General features: G+C 47.4%; 1 protein-coding gene across 2 annotated transcripts; it reads left to right on the plus strand.

Moving 5' to 3' along the window:
• Nucleotides 1-1,168: 1,168 nt before the first annotated feature.
• DHODH (dihydroorotate dehydrogenase (quinone)) lies at nt 1,169-14,796 on the plus strand (the record flags this gene model as incomplete). 2 transcript variants are annotated; one of them, XM_079723791.1, is made up of 9 exons in its annotated part: nt 1,169-1,189; nt 3,819-4,031; nt 5,946-6,145; nt 8,488-8,570; nt 11,569-11,756; nt 12,364-12,477; nt 13,491-13,675; nt 13,808-13,963; nt 14,451-14,796. In XM_079723791.1, 9 exons carry the CDS (start codon nt 1,169-1,171, stop codon nt 14,503-14,505), a joined length of 1,215 nt encoding a protein of 404 aa, XP_079579917.1. In that variant the 3' UTR covers nt 14,506-14,796. The 2 variants fall into 2 exon arrangements, with proteins under 2 accessions (XP_079579917.1, XP_079579918.1); XM_079723792.1 differs by having other exon boundaries at nt 13,491-13,644; nt 13,804-13,963.
• Between the last annotated feature and the right edge of the window lie 6,930 nt (nt 14,797-21,726).

Consider the following 21,726-nt stretch of genomic DNA (forward strand, 5'->3'; position numbering starts at 1 on the left):
TCACTGTGGAAGTGGACACCAAAATCAAAAATTCTCTTAAGTGTAAACCCCAAGAACACATCCCTCAGTTTGAAAACCACTGCCATAATCAAACGACTGGTACAATGAAATATAGTATGGTCCCTACTTTCAAACAGTTTACAGTCTAATTAGGGGAGAAAAGACATAACAGGTGTAGTTAATAAAGTTCCACTACACAGGTATAGCTTAAATCTGTGAAGGTTCAGATGAAGCAGATGTATTTCCAGCACTTGAAAATATAAGGGTGTCCATGTCTAGGAAGACGGAACAGGCATCTTGGCAGAAGCGTCCACAAGAGTAAATGCATGGAGGTGAGACGGTGGAAGGCATTTATACAGAGAAAGAAATAATGCTCTCTGTGTGTGGGGGCTAGAAGGACAGTAGTGGGAACTGAAACTAGAAAACTGAATTGTTTCAAACGCCAAGAAAATAAGAGTTTGCAATTTGGGGGGAAGATTTCTGGGTAGAGGAGTCCAAGTCTGGGCTGCAATGGAACTGTTTGGGTGCAGGACACTTTCACTTTTCGAAGTTCACAGTCTTAATTTCCCAATATCCTTACAAACATACATACATATGTTTTAGGCATTTTAAAAAAGTGAAACCTGATGTTCAAGGAATCTTCTTTTAAAGTCAACTCAGGTATCTTACACAGCGCTGTAAATCATTTCAACCCTTTTTAGTGCCCGGTATATACTCAATCCATGCCTTATCTAGAGCACAAACACTATCAATAGCATGTTTAACTTAAATGATTAAAAAAACTGGTGAGTGTTGCTTAGAATCGAAGAATCAACATACAGTTAGTCTTTTCTCCAAATTGCAGGATGCAGGAAAGCTCTGCGCAGCGACCCAACCAGATTCGTTTGAGCCTCTGCAAAGCGCAGCGAAGACGCCAGGAGGCAAGCGGGCGGGCTGGCTGGCTGGCTGACGGGCTAAAGAGGCTTGCACACCAGGATTGCGCCGGCGCGTGAGCGCCCAACCAGACTCCCGGGGCGGAGCGGGGCCTTTCCCTCCGCGGAGAGGGCCCCGCCCCACCCTCCTGCCCAGCGATTGGTGAGTCGGAAGCTGGAGGGGCGGAGACTAGAGGAGTCACCGCCATCTTCTCCAATGGAAACGAGACAGAGGCGGGCCCAGTGGCGGAAGGAGCATGGCGTGGAGACAGCTCAAAGTGAGTTCAGCTGGTGCGGCCCTGCAGCTGCGAGGAGAGAACTTGCGGGAAGGCAGGCGGGGGGAGGATGGAGGGAGGGCTAGCCTGGGCGAGGTGTGGACGGGAGGCGGCTCCGAGTGGGTGGGCCTCTTTGGCACGTTTGTGTGTCTTTGGGGACACCTGCAAATGATCATGCGTGTGCATTCACACATGTACGTGGTCACTGTGTAAACGGCACGTGTAAACGGAGTAGATGCCGATCTGTGTCAGCGCACGTGGGCCTTTATTGAGCCAGGCACAGGGCGCTTAGTGAACACAGGATCGCCTAGCAGTGTGTGCAGCATCCAACCTGGAATGAAATTACAGTAAAACATGGTGCCAACCCTTTTAGATAAAAGTTTAGGGCAGGGTCTTTGTAACGGCGCTCAGAAATCTGTTGATCAACATAAGGGGCATTCCTACAATATCCTGGAGGAGAAGCGAGAAAAATGAAAACTAGATCTATGTTGACGGCTAGGAGTGACCCTAAAGGCAAATCCGATCAGGTCACTTCCTTGTTCAGGGAACAAAACTCAAATCACCTGGGTGCATCTCATTCTCCTCTGCCGCCAAGAGTGGAGAGAGCATTTACACCGCCCCGCCCTGCCGCCTAATTAACTTCTATTTATCCTTTGAATATCAGCTTTAAGGCACTTGGTCAAGGAAGGCTTTCTCTACCTCTTTGATTAAGTTAGGTTCTTCTCTTACTTTTTTCTTCATAGCTTTGTCACAGTTATATGTTTGCATGATCATTGATTTCTGTTTCCTCCTGAGGTTGTACTCCTCGTAAAGGCAGGGACTCGGTCTGTAGCCCATCCTTGAGTGCACAGTCACTATGTGCTGAATGATTGAATGAATGAATGAGTGAGGGACTCAGCACTGGGCAGTGATAATTAGAGAAAAATATTATGAGCGATGTTTGAGCTTGATCCAAGAAGACCTGATGCTCTCTAGAGAACAGGCCTGTGGTTGCCAAGGGGGAGGGGGGTGGGGGAGGGAAAGATTAGGAGTTTGGGACTAGCAGATGCAAACTATTATATGTAGAATGGATAGACAGCAAGGTCCTGCTGTATAGCACAGGGAACTATATTCAATATCCAGTGATAAACCATAATGGAAAAGAATATGAAAAAGAATATATACATGTATAACTGTACACTTTGCTGTACAGCAGAAATTAACACAACATTGTAAATCAATGATTTTTTTTTTTTTTTTTTTTTTTGCGGTACGTGGGCCTCTCACTGTTGTGGCCTCTCCCCCGTTGCGGAGCACAGGCTCCAGACACGCAGGCTCAGCGGCCATGGCTCATGGGCCTAGCCGCTCCGCGGCATGTGGGATCTTCCCAGACCAGGGCACGAACCCATGTCCCCTGCATCGGCAGGCGGACTCTCAACCACTGCGCCACCAGGGAAGCCCAATCAATGATACTTTAATAAAATTTTTTAAAAAGACCTGATGCTCCTTTAAAAAAAAAATTTTTTTTTGCAACCCTCTTTATTATCCTGAAGTGGAATTTATGTATAATGTAATCTTTCTATATATAATTTTAAAAAGTCAACATAATGTCCTAACTGGAATATAAAGGAGAAATAAATTTATAATAAAATAATATGTATTTCAACCCATAAATATTAGGGCGTGAGTCACCTAGGTATTGAGTCAGGTGTTTAAGCCTCTACTTAGAAATTCTAGTGCCACAGGAATGTTTTATTGTCAAACTTCTAAGCAAAGCACTGAACCATTCCACATGGATTTTCTGAAACCCTGAGTGATTCTTGGTAATGTTCTGTGCAAAACAGTATAGTCATCCCTCAATCTACAAGGTAATTGCGTTCCTGGAAAGTCAATACAGATGAAAACCACACAGGAGATTGTGTTTATGTGGGGAAATAGAGTTTGCCTTTCTAGGCTCAGATAATATGAACAGATATTTTTACCTAGTGAATGTCAATAGGATGTTCAAAAGTCACACATGATAGGGATAGTTCTGACTTACTGACTTCCTGCTCACCAAATCTATTAACATTCTCCTCCGGGTGCCCACCACATGTCCCTAGGGGGCAATACTGCCCGTCTTAAAGATTTTTTAAAAAATTTTAATATCTAATTTATTTATTTTTGGCTGCGTTGGGTCTTCGTTGCTGCACGCGGGTTTTCTCTAGTTGCGGCGAGTGGGGCCTACTCTTCGTTGCGGTGCGCGAGCTTCTCATTGCGGTGGCTTCTCGTTGCAGGGCACAGGCTCTAGGCGTGCGGGCTTCAGTAGTTGCTCCGCGACATGTGGGATCTTCCCGCACCAGGGATTGAACCCATGTCCCCTGCATTGGCAGGTAGATTCTTAACCACTGCGCCACCAGGGAAGCCTTGGCCCTCTTGAAATCCCTGACCTGGAGTTCTTCAGGGCTAGAGGAGTGCGTGTCAGCAGAAGTGCAGATACAGCCTCTGACTGTAGAGGCAATACGTGAGCAAGAACCCAAGGAGACCAGCGTTAGCAGAAGGCCATGGACATCATTGCATGTTATGTCCTCTGTGTGTGTGTAAATCGTGTAAAGGGTTCAGAGAAGGTGCTACAGCCTAGCCTTGAGGGGGCCCCATTGGCTCTTTTTTCCAGAAGCGGGCCCAGGATGCCATGGTGATCCTGGGGGGCGGAGGACTTCTCTTTGCCTCCTACCTGACGGCCACAGGGGATGAACGTTTCTACGCGGACCACTTGATGCCAGCTCTGCAGGGGCTTCTGGACCCCGAGGCAGCCCACAGGCTGGCTGTTCACGTCACCTCCCTGGGGCTCCTTCCTCGTGCCACGTTTCAAGACTCTGACATGCTGGTAGGTACTCCTGTAACACCTTGTGCGATAGATACGAGGGCCAAGGTCAAAGTTCCCTAATTTATTTAGCTGGGGCTGATCCTTTTGAAAACCAGAGTCCCAAATTAGCCCCCCACCCCAAACCGTCATCCCCATCTACAGATCAGGAACGCTGAAGTGCAGAGTAGTTAAGTGACTTACCCAAATGCACACAGCTAGGAAGTGGCTGAGCCAGGAATCAAACCCATGGAGTCTGGCTCAGCATCCGTCCGTTAGCTGCCATCCTGCCTCGCGGAGGTCTCGGGTAGCTCAGTGTTCACCTCTGCTGAAAAGGGAAGCATGCCAGCGTCACTAACATCTAATGTGATGTAGGCATGTCTAGCCAAGCCCTTTGAGGAAAGCATACAACTCCTGTCCCAACCTCATTCAGTCCTGCATTCAACACAGGGGCCCCACCGTGTCCCCTTACTCTTCTGTGTGCTGGGGTTTCTGCAGTGAACAAAGTGCAAGAATCCACATCCTCCTAGAATCTACATCCTCGTGCAAGCCCAGACAGTTTCCATTTAGGAGACTTCTTACCAAATGGGGAACATTAGAATGATGTGAACATGAAGAAAACACAAACAAGAAGCACTCAGACCTTTTTGGGGAAGGGTCACTGCTATCAATCAAAGGGGCCTTCTCTACATTTTCCGTTTTTGTCTTAGAATCCCTTTCACTTCCCATCCTGCAGTTTTGAGCACATGTGGCACCTTTTTCTGTAAAAGTGAAAATCCTCTTTGGATTCCTATTGGTTAGAGAAAACGTGTACAAATGTAGGTCTTTCGTAAAAGCAAAGTGGCATAAAGAGAACTTCGGAAAAGTGGGGGAGACCTGTACGCAGATGCTCTGGTTTGGTGCCAGCCCCATTTGACTGTCTTCTCTGGGCCTGAGGACTGAAGGCTGCCCAGGGAGCCTGTTGAGCAGCCGGGGCCGAGAGACCCGTCCTGGAGCACGGCCCCCAGGGCCCCCAGTGTGGCCACCCTCCCAGCCTCCCAGTCCCCGAGGCACCGCATGCACACACTCACTGCCATCTCTTCTTCCCCTCCTTGGGGCAGCCTTGCTTCCTCCTGCTTCCAACGCCAGATGGTGCCACCCTTGGAGGTCCTTGCTAGTCCTGGCAAAGGCTTTCCTGCCATATCAGCTGACAGTGACGGTTCTGTTGGCAACTGCTGACTTTATGATATCCCGATTCCTTTCCCACATTTTAACGTATTTGTCTTGCTTCTAGATTTGTTGGCTAGATCAGGGTGCGAATACTAAGTCACTCAGGAGTTAGGCTAGACCTGACAGTAATTAGGCCCCAGTCACTTTCATCATAGAGAACAATCAGGAATCCGCCCCATGTCTGCCAGGGAAGAACCTGCTTCCAGCCCAGCCTCGTTCTGGGGCCCAGCAATCAGTGCTGCTCGGTCGAGCACTGGAGTCGCGAGGACACTGCTGGGCCTTGGTATTACCCGGCTGAGGAGGGACACAGCGGGGGCTGACTTACTAAGATTAAAGGATTTTGCTGCCTGTTTCAGAATAGCACCATCTAGGGGCTAAATAGTGGATAAGAAGGTACAGTTCTTCACCGTAATTGGGAAAGGCAGCACCTACCTCCTGCTCAACCCATGGTGGAAACACTGTTTTTCTCCTCAGTGATGATAAAACCCGATGGTTCTCAAACTCTGGCTGGCATCAGAATCACCTGGAGAGCACTCTTAAAAACAGATTCCCTCAGAGTTCCATTCTTCCCCACCCTCCCCCAAAGTTTCTGATTCCTTAGTCCGGGGATGGGCCCTGGGATCTGATGTTTAACAAGCAGGTGATTCTGATGTAGGTGTGCCGTGGACCACGCTTTGAGAAACACCAACATAGCCTTGTGTGCCTGTGACTTTGTCTCCTTCTCCCTAGGAAGTGAGAGTCCTGGGCCATAAATTCCGAAATCCAGTAGGAATTGCTGCAGGATTTGACAAGCACGGGGAAGCTGTGGATGGACTTTACAAGATGGGCTTTGGTTTTGTTGAGATAGGCAGTGTTACCCCAAAACCTCAGGAAGGAAACCCCAGACCCAGGGTCTTCCGCCTCCCTGAGGACCAAGCCGTCATTAACAGGTAGGTGAGCAGCCTTCTTCCCAGCAGGACACTCAGGGTGTTTTTCCTGCCATACAGTGTGGACATTTTTCTGTCATTTGGAATGTTCTGGAACCATGTTGAGCATCTACTCTGTGGGGGCGTAAAAGCAGGTTTTATGATTTCAGTTTAACGCGTATACACGATGAGGTTAAGAGAGCTACACGACTTAGCTACAGTCACGAGATCAGAAGCGGGAGAACTTGGGAACGGATGTTGGCTTATCTGACTTTAGAGTTTGTGCTTTTTCCACATTGTTACTCCAGTGTCCTTGCCCAGCTCTGTCCAGTAGAAATATCATATGAGCCCTATATGTAATGTAAAATATTCTAGTAGCCACAATAAAATAGCAAAAAGAAACAGGTGAAATTAACTTTAATAATATATTCTATTTAATTATTATTTGTAATAGTTATTTATTATACTACTTAATTATAAATACTTAATATACTCTATCATAATTTTAATATATAAGCAATATAAAAATGACGGGCTATTTACCTTCTTTCACTTGTACCAAGTCTTCGAAATCCAGCATGTTTTCCTTACAGCACTCTTGCTTTGGACTGGCCAGGCTTCACTCTCAGTGGCCACACATGGCTAGTGGCTCTTGCACCTGACAGCACAGCTCCAGCCTTTAGTAACTGGGAAATTTAATAATCAACATAGACAGCTGCTTTTAGGAAGAGAGGTCCTTCTAGACCGTGTGAAGCCCTTCTCTTTGTAAGCCCTGGGCAGTTTTCACTACAGCTAACCCAGAGAGTGAAGTTCCTTCTTTTCGGTAACAGAATTTTGAGAACCTCGTTGGGGGCGTTGGTAGCACCTTTGGGATCATGAAGGGCCTCCTGGGAGACTGACGTGTGGAAGGTTTATTTGGCTGCACGTCCTGCTTTATCGTGCTTGTTTCGGGGAAAATTTCCAGCATTAGACATCGAGTTATTGACCTTTCCCCTGTAGGCTGGGAGCAATATCTTCAGAATGTTGGGGCAAAAAATATTTATGATTCGGCTGCCACAAGTAACTGCAGGTCCCAGGCTGACAGTGCCTGGCAGAGTCCCGTGGGTGAGAAGTGGCACAAGAGAGCTGGGCCTGAGCTCCAAGCACTTGTGTGCCCAGGCTCCCTGCTCTGCCTGGCACAGGGTGGGTGCTGAATGAACATGAGTCAACAACTACATGTACCTGTTAGGTGTTTTTGGCCGCAAGTAACGAAGTGGCTTAAACAATAGGCGTTTGTTATTATTTTCTTCTCATAACGGGTGAAGTCGGCAGTTTTAGGGTTGGTTGAGCAGCAGGGTGGCGTCAGTACTCTGGGCCAACCTCTGTGGGCCTTCCCTTCTCGTCTTTAAGATGCCTACCCCAGCTGCAAGCATACGTCCTCGCATGAGGACATCAGAGAGCAGAAAGGGAAAGGAAGTGTGGATATGGGGCGGGGGATATTTTCCCAGAAGCTCCCTGGTAGGCATCACCTTGTGTCTCAGTGACCAAGCTCCATCTCAAGTTCATGCTTGAGTTGCCAGCGAGGCTGGAAAAGGAGTCATTGGCATTTTCACCCTGTGTCAAGGGAGCTGGGTTCCACAGGCAAGGAGGAAGGGAGTGGGGATGGCCGTTAGGCCAACAACCCACAGTGGGGCTGGGGATGTAGAGATGAGCAAGAGGGACGAGGCCCAGCCTTTGTGGAGTGTCTAGTGGCAGGTGAGGGAGGAGGTGTGTCCCTTGTCCTTGAGAAGACTGTAACCCAGTAGGGGAACTGAAGCATATACATACATCCCAAGCTAGGAGAAAGATAGGTACAGAGTGCTCCATGAATGCCAGGAGGTGAGGGATCATTTGTGGCTGGGAGCTTTATGCGAGGAGGAGAGGGTGCATTTGACTTGGGCCGGGAAGAGGGTGATTTAATAGGTAGGAAGGATGGGGGAATGGAGCGGCAGGATGGGTTCCAGGAGGCGTGTTCGTGGGGCACAGGCAGGAGGTGGGAAGATGGGTCATCAGAGCGGTGAGGGCCCCGCTGGGTGGGAGCAGTGGGTGGGAAGGAGGAGTGGGCTGGGTCCAGACAGGTCTGGGCTGTTTACAGTGCTAGTTGGCTAAGTGGCTTGTTGGCAAATTTTAATCTTTCCCTTTGTATTTGATGGTGTTCTGGCAAGTTCTCTAGGACTTCCAGGGGTGTTTAGACTTTAGAAGTCTAAGAACTGACTCTGAGTTTTTTCTTTGGTTTTTACATCATAAGTATATGTTGAAAATGGCCATGGAGCCACCCCTCCAGAGGCTTTGCTTTCTGCCTGAGGGCTCTAACCTTATCTCCTCCCTAACGCTCTTCTGTGCTACAGGTACGGATTCAACAGTCATGGACTCTCAGCGGTGGAACACAGGTTACGGGCCAGACAGCAGATGCAGGCCAGGCTCACAGAAGGTAAAGGGGGCCTGCCTCAGAGGGCTGTTCTTCAGCTGTTGGAAGGAAACTTGTGGGAGAAAGTCAGGAACATTCCTAGTGAAATGAACATGATTGAACAATAGGAAAAAACAGTATGGAACTCAGGGCTCCTCTGCTAGAGGAATGTTCCTGGCTCCATCACACCCTCCAAGCTCTTAACTGAATTTCGCAATTGAGCAAAGATACACTTAGTTCCTGCCTCGTTATGTAACCTGTGTCAAACTGGGACAGCTTGGAAGTAAGCAGTGCAGAGTGGCTGCTCTGTGATCACGTAGGCAGTTAAGATGAGAGCAGGGCTTGGGCGCCATCTTCGTACATCCTGCTCTGTTGTCCTTTTGCCCATTATATAAATAATGAATGCTAATTGTAGAAGTGTTAGTAAATGCAGGGAAGCATAAAGAAGAACATTAAAATTACTCACACTCTTCCCTACTCAGAGATAACTACTCCTGGCATTGGGGAAAATATCCTTCATGACTTATTTGGAAACACCATGCATTTTTTAAAAATTCATTATTTTTGTCTGCATTGGGTCTTTGTTGCTGCATTAGGGCTTTCTCTAGTTGCAGCGAGCAGGGGCTACTCTTTGTTGCATTGCATGGGTTTCTCATTGCAGTGGCTTCTCTTGTTGCGGAGCACCGGCTCTAGGCGCGTGGGCTTCAGTAGGTACAGCACGCAGGCTCAGTAGTCATGGTGCACGGGCTTAGTTGCTCTGCGGCCTGTGGGATCTTCCTGGACCAGGGCTCGAACCGGTGTCCCCTGCATTAGCAGGCAGATTCTTAACCACTGTGCCACCAGGGAAGTCCACACCATGCATTTCTGAAGGCTGCCTTTGGAGGTGCTGATTCTCCTTCCCTGGGGCTCTCTGCCTTGCTGTCCCTTGGGGTGAACATAGTGGTCTTGGCACCAGGCCATCCTCTCTGTACCTTCCCAGGTGTCCTCTAGGGTTGCGTGGGGTTGCGGCCATCTTCCTTGGTGGGCCTTTCTGGAACTCCTTCCAGGAGTTTAGCCTCATTGGATGTCCTGGTGGTGAGATGAGAAAAACCTGCGGTACTGGATTCATTTCTGAACGCGAGATTGAAAGGGCCGGGGCAGTTAGCAATCTCTGATTTGGGGAGTAGGAACTGACCTTGTTTGGAATTCCCTGGCTTTGGCAGAACCAGACCCTGCTATACTGTAGACCTTGCCACTTGTGGGCTTTGAAGGTCATGATAGGACTTTCATGGTTTGTGATACTCTCCTGCCTTCTTGTCTCCCTTTCCTTCTTTTAACTGTTCACAGTGCCCCTTATACCACTTTTCTCCCCTGTTCTCCCTTGTCCGTCCCTCACCCCCCACTGTGGTGTAACATTTGTTGGAGTGAGACAAAATCCCATAGCAGAGCTCTGCACATAGCGTTCACCGGCAGCTGGAATCCTTGAAGACAGCTTATTGCTAGCATCATGCCAAGCAACATGAGTTGTGTTATGAGCTACGGTGCCCTTCGCGGATAGAGTAACTCAGCAATTTTTGTCTAACTCCAAAATCTTGTCATTTGGGGCAAATGACTACTAATGAAAGATCCACTGGCTACATGAAAGTGATATTCTCTATTAAGCCAGTTTACCTGTGTGGAAAAGAATTACAGTTTCCAAACCATCTTCACTTGATTTGGGAGGCTTGGAGACCTTGATATATAATTTGTCTAATTGGATGCTAAACCCCTCCCCTCCCTTCCACCCATGGAGTGAGTGACACGAATCTCATTTACTTTCACGTTGATGATAAAACAGGTGACTGCAGTTATGGTATGAGAAGGTAGTTAGCAGTACTGGGTGTTGTTCTGTGATCCTCCCTGACCTGACATACATTTTGTGAGCTAACTGGACGTCCCAGTTAGCTGGAAAAAGCAGGTGGTACCATGGATATACTTTAGCCTTTGCAGATAAGGTAGTATCTTAGGAGAAGTCAAGTACAGACAAGCCCTTGCTTTCACACATAGAAAAATACATTTCAGAAACACACTGAAAGTCGAAAATACAAGTCAGGTGATAATTCCCTGGATTTTAAAGTAAGGTGACCATATTACTTACTGTGCAAACTGAGACAACACTTTTGAGAGTGGAAGGGATGCAGGCATGAATAATTATGCCCAGGCTACAGGAGTATTCAGGGCTGCCCTGGGAGCACTGGGATGTGTGGTCACCCTAGTTACAAGGGGGAGTCCCTTCTCAGAGAATGGAAATTATAAAACCGTTATGCCTCTACATTTTAGGCATGAGAATCGAAAATATTTTCCAGTATTTTATACATATCCTTTAATTTTGCTTTTTCTTCACGACTGCACACCCAGTCACGTGACCCAAGTCTGACAGGCAGCCCTGGAGAGTAAACAGTTGCCCCTGTGGCATGCTATTGACTTCTGTCTCTTCTCAGTCATATTTCATTTACGAGCCCTACTTTTTTGGGGGGGGGGGTGCGGTACGCGGGCTTCTCACTATTGTGGCCTCTCCCGTTGTGGAGCACAGGCTCCGGACGCGCAGGCTCAGCGGCCATGGCTCACGGGCCCAGCCGCTCCGCGGCATGTGCAATCGTCCCAGACCGGGGCACGAACCCGTGTCCCCTGCATCGGCAGGCGGACTCTCAACCACTGCGCCACCAGGGAAGCCCCGAGCTCTACCTTTTTAAACACTAGTATTTGCACTCCTAATTTCTCCATTTTCCATTAAATTTTTAAAAAGAAAAAGGGCACAAAGCGGTAAAACATCCTAGGAGCTGCCCAAACACGGCTGCGCAGATGAAGGTGGAGGGCGCGGTTCTTGGCCCGCAGGCAACAGCGCAGTGCATAGGTCAGCGTTTGTCAGCTGGCGCGGGAAAGGTCACATTTGGAGTTGGAAAGCCTGTGAGGCTGTTCGTGGGCTCCTCGGTCAAGGACGGCTTCAAAATGTTGCACAGGAAACGGTGAGTGGGGACAAAATCCTGACCAGTGATATTTACAGATGGGCTGCCACTGGGAATAAACCTGGGGAAGAATAAGACCTCGGTGGACGCTGCCTCGGACTACGCAGAGGGGGTTCGAGTCCTGGGCCCCTTGGCTGACTACCTGGTAGTCAATGTGTCCAGTCCCAACACGGCTGGGCTGAGGAGCCTTCAGGGAAAGGCCGAGCTGCGCCGCCTGCTGACCAAGGTGGGCAATTACATCCTGCTCCACCAGCCTGTCCTACCTGCTCATCTTCTACGGCAAAGCTTCAGCGTTGCTATCCACTATCGAGGAGTTGTCCTTAAGACCTGGACCAGTTAGGACCCCTTGCTTCCCTCTGATTCCCTATATAACACTGATTGTGCTCAGTATTAGTCAGCTGCTCAGTTATCTATCCCTGCTGTTAACCCACAGCGTCCGGTGAGAGCAGGGACCACATCTCTCATTTACCACCCCGTCCCTAGCATCTAGCACATTGAATGAATGATAGAATGACTTTTCATTAAACCGTGCTTGTGACAGTATTTGCTGTGTCTTTTAGGAACAAAAGTCTAAATAAACCTTGATATATTAGCCAATGCCAATGACATTAAGGACTCACTCTTGGGGATCCCTTGGTTCAAGAGAGTGGAATCAGCTCTGACTTGATGGGGTCTTTTGCATAATTGAGAGCGGTGTTTCCTGAAAAGGAGAAATTGCTGGTGTTTTATTCTGACAGCTAGTGTGAAAACACACTGATCTGCGGCTGCAGGTCACGGTTATACTGTCAACTGCAGTCTCGGGGGTCCCGATCTCTGGCCCCATGTTGCTCTAGGTGCTGCAGCAGAGGGATGCCCTGAAGGTAGTGCACAAGCCAGCCGTGCTGGTGAAGATCGCTCCTGACCTCACGGCCCAGGACAAGGAGGATATTGCCAGTGTGGTGAGAGAGGTGAGGGTCGGTGCCTGGGGGACGCCTTTATTGCCTGTAGAGGCCACCTGGCCAGCTGGGTTAGCCCAGACGGCGGTCTTTGTGGTTTCCTTTCTGTTATATCGAGGGCTGTCGGGTTGTAATTTATCATATACAGGTAGACCTTGGAGATATTGCAGGTTCAGTTCCAGACCACTGCAATAAAGCAAGTCACATGAACTTTTTGGTTTCCCAGTGCAATAAAAGTTACGTTTACACTATACTGTAGTCTGTTCAGTGCACAATAGCATTACATCTAAAAAAAATGTACATACCTTAATTTAAAAATACTTTATTCTTATTTTCTGTTTTATTAAAACATTTGAGGTATAATAATCCAGATTGAAAAAAAAACTTTATTACTGAAAATATGCTCACCATCATCTGACAGTGCAGGGTTGCCAGAAACTTGTAAAAAAAAAAAAAACCAGTACCTGTGAAGCACAATAAAGTGAAGTGCAATAAAATGAGGTATGCCTGAAATAAAAAGTAAATGTTTCAATAAATGTTTGAATGGGTCCTTTTCTCCTGCCTCTTCCCTCCTCTTCCTTCAGCAAGGGCTTTAAGGCTGTGCATCCTTCAGTCTTGGTCAGACTGCAGTGTTCTGTCTTTCTCCAGTCTAACCCTGGGTCTCTGTGTCCTAGGAGAGTAGCGCAAACACAGACTGAGCCCGGCAGTCCGGGGTTGAAATCCTGGTTCCACCACTTACTACCTGGAGGCTTTGGACAGGACACTCTAGATTGAGTTGTTCTAAGGATTAAACCGTGTCCTGGGGGAACCGTACGGGTGGTTGGTACGCGATGGCTGCTACTATCATGTTGAGGCTCACTCTGATACTTGCCCAGAAAGCATAGTGAGTGAGGCCTGGTCTAGCTCTTGCTTCTGGGGCCTTAGGTGTGGGTGCCCAGCCCGGCTGCTCTCTCAGACCCCCAGGGAAGCTTCTCCAAGTCCGTCATGCCCTGACTGAGGGGCTCTTTCTGTGTCTCACACTGCAGTTGGGCATCGATGGACTGATTGTCACGAACACCACAGTGAGTCGCCCTGCCAGCCTCCAGGGGGCCCTGCGCTCTGAAATGGGAGGGCTGAGCGGGAAGCCCCTCCGAGATTTATCAACGCAAACCATCAGGGAGATGTATGCACTCACCCAAGGCAAGAATTTGGTGTCCCTATCTTCAGATCTGTGGCTCAGGCGCCCGGTCGGGGTTCCTGAACTGCCGCACTCAGCAGGGGGCCGGGGCTGCAGCCAAACAGCTCCTGGCTCTCCTGTCGCCCAGCCTTCCTCACAGTGTGCTGTGTGCTTCTCTGCAGGTAGAGTTCCCATCATCGGGGTTGGCGGTGTCAGCAGCGGGCAGGACGCGCTGGAGAAGATCCGGGCGGGGGCCTCCCTGGTGCAGCTGTACACAGCCCTCACCTACCAGGGGCCGCCCCTGGTGGGCAGAGTCAAGCGGGAGCTGGAGGCCCTTTTGAAGTGAGTGGGGCCACCTGTGGCTTGAACCAGGCAAAGTTAATGTGGTATCAACTCAGAATGACTCAAATCAAGGGGATGCTATTCATCAGTCTTTATTCTTCATTGAAAATGCATTTGAGGGGTACACCCCAAACGCAGGGGAAACTTACCCTGTTGCTCTTTTGACAAAGGTCAAACAGTGCCAAGGAATTCAAGATTAACTTCCAAAGCAATGGTGTTTATAGGCCCCAGGAGTTCTGGTGGCATTCCTGTTAATCCAGTAACACTGGCTTGATGTCAGGAGCTGTCAGTACTTAAAATTGATTCCCTCCCTGGCCTGAAGACCTGGGTAGATTCCAGGGTGAAGACACTGTACAGGGCATGAGCATGCGTTTGGGAGGGCGAGGCAGGTGCAGTTATGGACTAGACAGAGCCTGGTTGAATGTGGGCTTCCAGTAAGAGCCAGGCCTTTACCATTTGCTGAAATTGCTTTGTTTTCTTTCTCTAGGGAGCAGGGTTTTACCAGAGTCACAGATGCCACTGGAGCAGATCATCGGAGGTGAGGACGGGGGAAGCCTGACCTGGAACCGTCCCGCTAAATCAAGCGAGCCTTTGTGGCTGATGGAGAGAGGAGACCACATCCCCAAACCACAGGGGCCCCCCCACTGGCTGGACTGTAAAAGCCAAGCATGAGGGTCACCAGAAGCAATGCAAGGCTTTGTTCAACCACTTGTTGGACAGGAACTGCATCCATGATTCTTTCTAGATTCAAATCCCAGGATCCTTTAATATTACAAGGACATTAGACATTTGGAGGGAAAATCATGGTAAAATAAAGTCATTTAAAAACTGGATTTACATCTCAGCCCTCTTGCCCAGATCCTGTAGGTCCTTCCAGGCCTCTGCTCCCCCGGGATTTGTAGTGGGCTTCCCAGGAGCTTGACTCTCTTTCATTCTATCTTTATTTTTATTTAAAATTTTAACTGTATTTTGAAAATATTTCAAACTTAGATAAAAGTTGCAAGAATAGGGCTGTGGATGGCCGTCCTCTCCGTGTCTGCACATGGTCTTCCCTCTGTGTGGAGAGGGACACTGGTCATGCTGGTCATTGTAACTTGATTACTTCTGTAAAGGCCCTGTCTCCAAACAAGGTCACATTTTGAGATACTGCCAGGCTGGATTTCAACATGGCAATTTGGGAGAGACAGAGTTCAGAAGATGGGCTTGTCCCCCTGCTTTAAAAATCTGTGACGTGTGGGCCATTGGGCAGGCAGGTTCTCGAGGAGCTTGAAGACACTAGACAAAGAGGCTCAAGAGGTCTAGTCATTAACTAAAGAAACAGAAACGCTAACCGTTTCAAAACTGAAAAGTAAATGGTGATGGGAGGTTGAAAACCTCGGCTGAGAAGTGCTGTGGATGTCAGTACGCCTTCGCAGCCAACAGGAAATTACCTTTATTCCCTTCACCTCAGTGCAGGTTTGATTTTAAATTTCTTGGGAGCTCTGTGGAGAGGCCTGTAGCTGCTGTAGAGGTAATGTGTCCTTGTCTCATCGTTGAATCTCGGCCTCAGCCCTCAGCCTCTGCCCACTGTCTCTGCCAAGAAGCCAACAGTCAGTCTCCTGCCGTCTTTTACAAAGATCTTTTTCCTGTTTCTTAAAAAAGAATCTTAGGGACTTCCTTCGTGGTGCAGTGGATAAGACTCTGTGCTCCCAATGCAGGGGGCCCGGGTTCGATCCCTGGTCAGGGAACTAGATTCCACATGCATGCTGCAACTAAGAGTTTGCATGCCACAACTAAGGAGCCCACGTGCCGCAGCTAGGGAGCCCACATGCCACAACTAAGGAGCTGGTGAGCCACAACTACAGAGCCCTGGAGCCGCAACTAAGGAGTCCACGTGCAGCAACTAAGACCTGGTGCAACCATAAATAAATAAATAAATAAACAAACAAATAAATAAATAATAAAAAATAGAGGTAATAATCTCTTAAAAAAAAGAATCTTAGTATGAAAATAATACCTACTCATGAATTAAACAGTATAGCCCCCAAATAAATGTTGTCTACCTCCTTCCCCCCTCAAACAATCCCACATATCAGAGGTAGTCACAGTTAACTTTTGTATCCATCTAGATTTTTCCAGTCAGTTTTCTTTGTATATGCAAGCACATACCCATAGCTATTCTGTCTTTTTAAAAAAATCTATCACACACACATATAAAAGTGTTTCAAGAAGAATAGTACAAAGAACTATTTTTTTTTTTTGGCCACACCGCGCAGCTTGCAGGATCTTAGTGCCCTGACCAGGGACAGAGCTAGGGAATATACATGTACACATACATCTATATTTCTATATCTCTCTGTATTGAAAACCATGAGTTCAGACTGATACCTTCAATTCCAATCCCAAACCATAAGTTTCATTCTAGTTTCTTCCCTTCCCATACTTGTAACTCTCTTCTCTGTGGAAACCCTGACTACCTTTATACTTACTCTATTTTCTTATTTGATCAGTCCTCTCATATGTAAGTAATCTCTGGTTTCCACCCCCTACCATGTGCTGGCATCCTTTTTTCTTGCTTGGGTCCTGACATCTTTCACCATCCCTTACCCCTTGGGCACTCTCCTCACTTTGTACAGCTCTGATACCTGCTCCAGGCTGCTCCCGGGGGCAGACATCCCCCTCACCTCATTTAGGCTCTGACTTTTTTGCTGGCCTGTCCCCCTGCATGGTCACTTTCCTTATAAGCTAGGACTCTGATGCTCCGCACCAAATGCTTACACACACACACACACACTTTGTGGGCACCCTCTTTGTTCTGTATGGGTATTGATATTCTACTGTGAGCCCCTTGCTCCTCTTTTGCTGCCATTGCAGGCACCTACCTTGCTCTGTGCCAACTAATGGCTTTATGACTGACTGTTCAGGGAAAGGGGGAAAGAAAGGGGAAGAGTTACCCTTTGGAAGATTCTCTGTTGGAGACTGATAATCTCTCTTTTAGCACAGCTTTAACGGACTGCTGTTTCTCTTGAGCACCAGCCTAAGTAGTTGGCTTGCGTTCAGGGGCCCTGTGGTGTAAGGAGTACCTGTTTTCTTAACGCTGGAAACTACACTCAGCCCAGAGAAGCTCAATGCTGGGAGACACGTGGGAGGAGGCCCAGGTTGCCAATTCCCCGTGAGGCCCAGGATTGTTGGGTGGATTAGTGTGCAGAATTGCTAATATGATTTACATTATTGACTCTTGCATTTTGTGTTGTGTGCATCCCCTGCCAATTTCACATTAGTTAAATATAAGTAGTAAGTTAAATCTTATTTCAAACTTGCTTTTTTTCCCCATATAATCATGGAGTCTTTCAATGTCCATCCCTTCAATCTATCTTGCTCTTTCTAACAGCTCTTTGATTTTCCGCAGCTCAGATATATCAGTATTTGCTTATGGCTAGACATGTAGGCTGTTTGTTTTTCACATCACAAACAGTACATCAGCGAGTCTCTTGGTTTATGTATCTTTGTGCTCTTCCAGTAGAATTTCTGTGGAATAGATTCCCAGAAATGGTATCGCTCAGGCAAAGGTTATGTGCACTTAAAATGTTGACAGTTACCGCTAGATTGCCATTAGAGGGGGTTGTTCAGTTTATACTTTCTCTACAACTTTGTAAGAGAGGGCCCCTTTCCTCTTAGGCTGCTCCACACTGGAATTTTCAAGTACTACCCTGGAATAAACTTGTTCCTTCTCCACTTTCTCACTGGAGATAGCTTCCATTATGTCTCTTCCTTGGTGGAAAAAGAAAAAAGGAATTGTGGGTTTAGCAAGCCACTTTGGGCTGCAGCCAGTGTGATTGCCACATCTATTTGTGTGTGTGTGTTTGTGTATCTGGGAGAGAGAGAGAAGCGACTTCAAATAAGACCCACAGGGGCACTTCCCTGGTGGTCCAGTGGCTAAGACTCCGCACTCCCACTGCAGGGTGCCAGGGTTCGATCCCTGGTTAGGTAACTAGATCCCGCGTGTCGCAACTAAGACCCGACGCAGCCAAATAAATAAATGTAAAAAAAAAACAAAACCCGCAGGGAAGGGTAACAGAAGGGGTGTAGCTTTCCCTGGGTTCACCCATTCTCACTTGTTTCAGGCGACCCTGCATGTCTTTCCTCCTGCTGTGGGCATCATGTAACTTTTGTGGGCCTCAGTCTCCTAATGTGTAAAATGGGGAGAAGGACAGACCCATCTCAAAGGGCTGTTCTGAGGATTAAATACTAAGGGCAATATGGCTCAGCACATCCTAATCTCTTAATAAACAATATTTTCAATGTTTCTAATCATCAAAAAAGTCCTGCAAGTAGGTATTACTATGCTTGTATTCACAGATAAAATGAGGGCTTTGAGAGATTAAATAACCTCCCTAAACCAGGCAGCTGGGAATCAGCAGAACTGGGCCCCAGGGCCTGAGTATCTCCTTCTGATGAAGGTAAAGGTCCTTACAGGACCTCTGAAAAGTATTATTAGTCCCTTTTCCCTTCTCTTCTCCCTCAAAAGTTCATCTTCTTTTAACATATAGACTTCCTGTGTGCAATTACTTTTTACAAAAAAGCTTTCATAGATACTTGCCCTGGGCACTTGATTGGTCTGAAATAAGGTGGTCAAATGGGATCTAGTGATCAAAGCTCAGAGCCCCGTAGAAGTGGGGGACATTCTGTAGGGATCACAGTGCCAACCAGGGCTGAGCCTGAGGATCCAAAACATAGCAGCTTGAAACAACAATCATTTACTCTTCCACACAGTGTTGGGTCAGGAATTCAGGAGCAAATTAGTTGGTGGTTCTGGCTCAGGGTCTCTCAGGAGGTTGGCCAGGGCTGCAGTCATCTAAGGCTTCACTGGGGCTGGGGCACCCACTTCTAAGATGGCCTGGGAGCTGGTGCTGGCTGTTGGCTGGAAGGGCTGCCTGAGTGTCCTCATGCCAGGGCACCCAGCTTCTCCCAGAGCCAGTGACCTACAGCAGGGTGGAAGCTCCGATGCCTTTTATAACCTCGTCTTGGTGGTCATACACCATTACTTATGTCACTTTCGTTCTCTTCATTAGAATAGAGTTGCCAGTTTTAGTAAAACAAACAAAAACAACGGGATACCCAGTTAAATTTGAATTCCAGATAAACAATGGATATGCTTTTAAGTATAAGTACATTCCATGCAATAGTTGAGACATACTTAGGCAAAAATTTACTTGTTGTTTTTCTGAAATCCAAGTTTAACTGGGCATAATGTAATTTACCTGGCAACTCTATGTTAGAAGCAAGACACTAAGTCCAGCACACATATCAATACAACGGGAGGGAAATTAGTTTCCATTTTTGAAGGGAGGAATGTCAAAAGAATTTGTGGAGATATTTCTAAACCACCATGAGCAGAATTTTGAAAAGTTCATTTGGTCCTAGTGTCTGTGGTAACTGCGTGGCAGCCTAATAGGATGAAGTAGTTCTCAGACAAGCAAGGTCATCTTCCTAATTATCTTGTACATTGGTAAATTTACAGCAAATCACACACAGTGTCTTCTTTGATCTTCAGACAGCTTTGTGTGAGGTAGGTGAAGTAGAGATTATGATCTGCATTTTACAGATGAGGAGACTGAAGTTCAGTGCCTGCCCCAAGATGATGCGGGCAGAAATGGCAGAGGGAGGACAGTCTCCTAATTTCAAGTCCAGCAGGAGTATCCTGATACACCACTGCGCCCTCTGCTATACAAGGTGCCTTGGATTCATTTTCTATCTATTTGATATCTCAGATGGGTGATGGGACTTGTGGATCCTTGCTGCTGTGCTGCAATCTCGGGGATAGGGGATACCCTTGGAGAAGCTGAGGGCCAAGATGCCATCTTCCCTCTCCACACCCACAAACTCTGAGATCCACCCTGGCTAAGACTCAGGATTCAACCCACTACCCACAGACCCTCTGAACTGACTGGCTCCAGAGTGCCGACAGGAACAGCATTCCTGTTCATCAGGAGGTAGTCAACCTTATGTGAAAAAGACTGTGGAACAGCCAAACCAAATAGAGAATTACTCTCCCCCAATTTTTATTATAAGGCATTTAGACATAAGAAAAGTTGAAAGAATAGTGTAAAAAATTACTCTCCCCCAATTTTTATTATAAGACATTTAGACATAAGAAAAGTTGAAACAGTGTAACAAACATCTATACACCCTCCACCTAGACTCATTAATTCTTTCTATCTTTTCCATGCTTTTCTTATCAATCTTTTTAATCTATTTATATACAGTATTTTGATGAACTATTCTGAAGGAAACGGTGGATGTCAGGACACTTCACTCCTAAGTACTTCATAGCCTGCATCTGCTAAAAATAAGGATATGTTCCCATGAAAACATAACTCTATGATCTCACCTAAGAAAACAGCCAAGATTTCCTAATATCATCTAACATTTAGTCCATATTCCAAGTTTCCCCACTGCCCTAAAAATAAGTTCTAGAGTCAATCAAGGCTCACCTGTATGTTTCTTTAGTCTTTTAAAATCTAAATCCGTCACCTCTGAAGACATCAGGCGAGTTGTCTTATAAACGGTTCTACATTCTGGATTCCCAGAATAAAGGCTATATTTCCTTTAGCCTTTGATCTCTGCTGTAGCTTCATGTGGATATATGCTACTCAGTGAGATACGTATGAAAGTACTGTGTGCAACTTCTGGGAAGTCTGCCGCTGCCCGGATCATGATGTCTGGAGCTTTGGCAGCCTTTTTAGACCTGAGGATCAAGGTCATCCCAGAGACATAAGCTGGAAAGGGCTTCATACCAGCTCTGTCTGCTTATTTCCCTACCTCATTTATTTGAGAAAATAAAACCTTGTGTGCTTAAGCCACTGTCAGTTGGGGTTTTCCCTCATATTTAGCCAAATTTAATCCCAGCTAATAAAGAAGCCAGATTGAGACTTACTGTAATCTTTTTTTTTTTTTTTTTTTTTTTTCCGGTACGCGGGCCTCTCACTGTTGTGGCCTCTCCCGTCGTGGAGCACAGGCTCCGGACGCGCAGGCTCAGCGGCCATGGCTCACGGGCCCAGCCGCTCCGCAGAATGTGGGATCTTCCTGGACCGGGGCACAAACCCGTGTCCCCTGCATCGGCAGGCAGACTCTCAACCACTGCGCCACCAGGGAAGCCCTACTTACTGTAATCTTGTACTTACCTGGAAGATATGTTATCTGCTTTCTACTTGGCTAAGACCCATGTCAAGATTTCTCTTTCCTCCAGGTGCAGATCTCTGGTGTTAGCACAGTGTGAGAATGTTACCTGTGGAATCAGACTATCATGTTACCTGTGGAATCTTGGCAGTCAGGGAAATTTTTTTTAAGAAACTTGTGGTTGTAAATGTGGGAAATGAAGTTAGTGTAGCTGTCACAGCTAAGAGGACACCGGTGGGCAGGGCCGAGAGGTGTGTGTGCAGGGGCAGGGTGGGAATGACCCAGCACCAGCAGGCAGGGGGTGTTTGTGAAATACCTGGGCAGCAACACAGGGGCCAGGCTCCGAGGGGCAGGGCCTTTTGGGGAGGAAATGCAATTAACACGAAAACTCCCCACATTCTTGCCAGCCAGGGAGAGGTTTCCTGGGTGTTGAAAGCCACATTTGGCAAGTGTCCCACAGGAAACAGAAAGAGTTACAGCAGGTGAAGGCAACCTGCCCGCACCACCTGCCACCCCTTTAATCACTAGGGTCCACTTGGTTGGATCCAGGAACAAAGCTGTGCCTGGAGGGTCAGAAGGCCTCCTGGGGCAGCACAACCCCTTTC

This window comes from Hyperoodon ampullatus (genome assembly GCF_949752795.1).
Source record: "Hyperoodon ampullatus genome assembly, chromosome: 18".
Lineage (NCBI taxonomy): Eukaryota > Metazoa > Chordata > Mammalia > Artiodactyla > Ziphiidae > Hyperoodon > Hyperoodon ampullatus.